We start from the raw sequence: 3,858 nt of genomic DNA, 5'->3' as shown, positions 1-3,858 counted from the left end.
GAATTCCTCGAGAAATACAACGGAAATGCAAAATGAATATCTATTTCATGTCTAGAAGGTATACTGCACTAAGAAAGTGTACATTTCATTCTCTGTATATTTGACTGTATTGAACTGTAACACAAAGAAAAGCACAGCAAACTACCTGGTATGCATGACCACAGATGTCTCAATGTCGCCTCGCTGGACATTGGCGATGAATATGCATATATATATATATATTATATATATATAAAACATGTCAGACACAGTATGGACCTAGGACTGAGTCAGATCGTCATGCAGTGACCCAGCCAAGCGCACTTGAATTACAAATGAATTGAGCTTTTTGTCAGTCCAGCTCAGAAATCAACACACACACACACACACACACACACACACACACACACACACACACACACACACACACGACAGAGTTTAGCCTCTGGTGCACTGCACTGTATATTAAACCTTGATCGGCTTCTGAAATTCAAGAAACGTGTAACATTCACAAATCTGCAAAAGGTAGCTAGCCTACAAGAACCTCCTCCAGCCTATTATTGACGGTTGTATTAGCCAATCAACGCGCAGGGTTATCCGATGGGAGGAGCCACGAGCCCCAGTCTCTAGTCTAGATGAAAGGCCGCGTTCACCTGTGGACGCATTAGGCTGATGGGTAATGTAGTTTGTGCTTTCAATTCAAAGCAAAGATAAAACAAAGAAAGTATGACATTCAGCAAGGAAAACAACTAAATCCACTGATGTTGAGCAAGTGGCATCAGTAGTATGAATCTGCTCCCAATTATGTACATGTGAAATAAAATCTGTTTCAATTCAATGTCAAAATAAATCTTTTTTTTTCTTTTTCCAACAGTATCTGAAGTATTACATGCTATTTCATCCATTTCCTGCTACACAACCTTTTTAAATTAATTTTTTTGCCTGCATAATACAATATTTAAGATTGATTGTCTTGGTCTGTCTCACTGTTGGAGCCCCCTGAATATCAATCTGAGAAACACCAGGATCTTACGCCAACCTATAAAAAGCAGGGTGAGATGAATGATAAATATTGGATTATGGAATTCGCTTTTTTACGCTTTAATGAAGATATGTCAGAGAGACCATTAGCTCTCTCCCTATGGGGATTATATAACCACATTAGTAGCATCTCCTCATTCGTGACATCTATAAAGACCACATAATGCTATGATAAAGTCATGCATCAGTCATAACCCACTAACTATTACAGTTCAAATTAGGTTACGGATGACGGATGACCTCATACTCTCAGGACGCCTGGTGATTTAGGTCACAACTGATTCTAATTCCTACCACGGCCTATCTGCTCTCAGCCCCACTGCACTACTGGTGCTGCTGCTGCAGTTATGTTTAGGCACAGACGCGGGCTGTCTGCTCACCGAGATAACGAGCATTACGCTTATGTGGGTTTTATAAATGAGCTCCATAATGAGCTCCAAAGAAATTCAGAAAAATGAAATGTTACCACCTGATCTTCTCAGAGAACAGGGAATGAATTGGACGAAATGAAAAATGCAACATCGAATAACCAACAGACCGGGGATGGTAAACAGACGGTTCTGTTCTGTTGTTTGGGGGAGCAGGGAAGCCTGGCGGAGGCACCTGGGCGCGTGTTATGTGATACCATTTCCTTATTCAATCCCATGATGCATCACAATGAGGCCCGTCCTCCGACTCCCACCTCCGCCAGCCTCCCCTGAAATGGATGAAATAGACCAATGCAATGAATAACACAGACAGGGATGGTAAACGCTTTACCACACAGAAGGCCTACTGCTCATGCTTGGGGACTATAAGACAAGAGCCTACAGTGACACACACACACACACACACACACACACACACACACACACACACACACACACACACACACACACACACACATGGAGGAGTAGGGAAATCATGTCCTGTGATTGGATGTTGGCGGAAAAGGGGTTGGACTCTACAGGTGAGCTAGGAGGTGCCTCATGATCAACTGGTTGCAGGGTTGTGCAGAGGTGTGTGGTGTGTGTGAGTGTGTGTGTTCCACCCTGCCCCTTTGCCACTCAGAAAGTGCCCTCCTGGATGGTGTTTTCATTAGTTTTTTTGTTGCACTGCCCACCCCCTCCCCCCCACCCCTAGTTCCATGGCTGTGTGCACGCCCCCCCCCACCCCCAGTTCCATGGCTGTGTGCATCATGCCTCTCTCTGGCTGAGCTGAGTGTGTAGTATAAAGTGTGTAGAATAGAGATGTGGTACAGAGTGGATCCTATGTTGCAACATGCTTTCTCACCACAAAAAAACAACAAACCTGAACATGAAAGAGTGTGTGAACCAATCACAGAGGAAGGAAACACGTATCATGCCGTGACATCGCGAACGATAGCCAATCAAAACGTCGACCCCCTCCCTCTCTCTCTCTCCTCCCTGAATATTCAAAACATTGTGAGTTTTTTTTTCTTCCAACAGTTTGTTCTATTTCTCTGTGATAAAAATCGCATACACATCATAATCATATCCCCCTTTCTATACAAGATAAATCCACCATACGGCCTACAGGAAGAATAAACTCTGCGCAAAATGTGCTTTGTCGTCATTTCACGTTTTTCTTCTTTTTTTTTTTTTTACACACCTGGGGAAGAAATGAAAGTCAATCTAAAAAGTGCGTCATCAATACATACGAGATTGACAGAAGAAAGAAAGAAAAAGCAAACCAACTTATTATTCATAAATAATTAACACGTTTTTTCCTCTATTGAATCGTTATCAATAAAACTTCTTATAATACAAGACCAGTAGTCACGTAATGCAAGTCAAGCGCTCGTGTGATTTTTGTAATAATAATCATAAACAACAAAAACAACACATCCTCAAAACTCAGAACGGAGAGCAGCCCACGGTTCTGCATCAACCCACCAACGAAGAAGAAGTAGGACGGCCCGGCTAGTCAGTCAAACCAGGAAGAGGAACGTCAAAACAGGGAAAGAAGAAGAAGAAGACACGCCCCCCGTTGGCCCAGAAAACCAGGAAGTTCACCGAGCCTTGTCCAATCAACGGCCAGCGCCCCCCCCCCTGCTCCCCCACCGCCCCGTCCCGCCCCCATCTCCCTCCGCTCAGGCCTATCAGTATCTCAGTCAGTGACATCCCTTCATGCCCGACACGTAGGGCGACTCTTGCTGGCGACACAGACCCTCCTGCTGCTCGGGGCAGTCTATGAAGTCCGGCACGGGCAACCCCGACAGGATCATCACCGACTTGTTCCAGATCATGAAGGTGGGCGCCACGGGCAGCAGGAAGGACACGTCGAAGGTGTGCAGGTGCTGGGAGTTCATGGCGTCGTAGAAGGACAGCGTGTTGTTGTCGTAGTCCAGCAGCACGCCCAGCCTCCGCAGCTGCATGCTGGCCTCCACCAGCATCTCCTTGCCGTTGTGACGCACCATGAAGTTGTTGTTGCAGCGCGACAGCACCCAGGACGACGAGTTCTTGCCGCTCCACTCGTTCTTGGGGGCCGACTTGTAGGCCACGCCCACCGCGTACCTGCGGGGGAGGGGGGAGGAGGAGGAGGAGGAGGGGGAGAAGGAGGAGGAGGGGGAGGAGGGGTTTGTGTTAGCGTTGATGTCAAGGGGTCCCATGACTGACTGACTGACTGACTGGCTGACTGACTGCCTGTCTGTCTGTCTGTCTGTCTGACTCACTGACTGACTGACTGACTGACTAGCTGACTGGCGTAAGGTGGTGTAAGGTTACTCCATAACAGTCAATCAGAGGAGGGTGGCGGAGGTGGTAGAAATCTGAGGACGGGCTCATCATAACGCTTGGAACAGAATAAGGAACGGTATCAAACACGCGTTCCATGCGC

At 46.5% G+C, this 3,858-nt stretch overlaps 1 protein-coding gene across 1 annotated transcript in view; it reads right to left on the bottom strand.

The window, feature by feature from the left end:
• Nucleotides 1-3,133: 3,133 nt before the first annotated feature.
• Nucleotides 3,134-3,858, bottom strand: part of mid2 (midline 2) — a gene marked incomplete at its 3' end in the record, with an annotated part of 27,544 nt that continues 26,819 nt past the window's right edge. The window contains exon 5 of the mRNA XM_080526299.1: nucleotides 3,134-3,536. Within this exon, the coding sequence (XP_080382425.1) occupies nucleotides 3,134-3,536 (403 nt within the window). The remainder of the gene's footprint in view (nucleotides 3,537-3,858) is intronic.

This window comes from Nansenia antarctica (assembly GCF_963989245.1).
Source record: "Nansenia antarctica genome assembly, chromosome: 3".
NCBI classification, from domain to species: Eukaryota; Metazoa; Chordata; class Actinopteri; order Argentiniformes; family Microstomatidae; genus Nansenia; species Nansenia antarctica.
The sequence above is the reverse complement of the archived record's forward strand: the minus strand, read 5'-3'. Positions and strand labels throughout refer to the sequence as shown.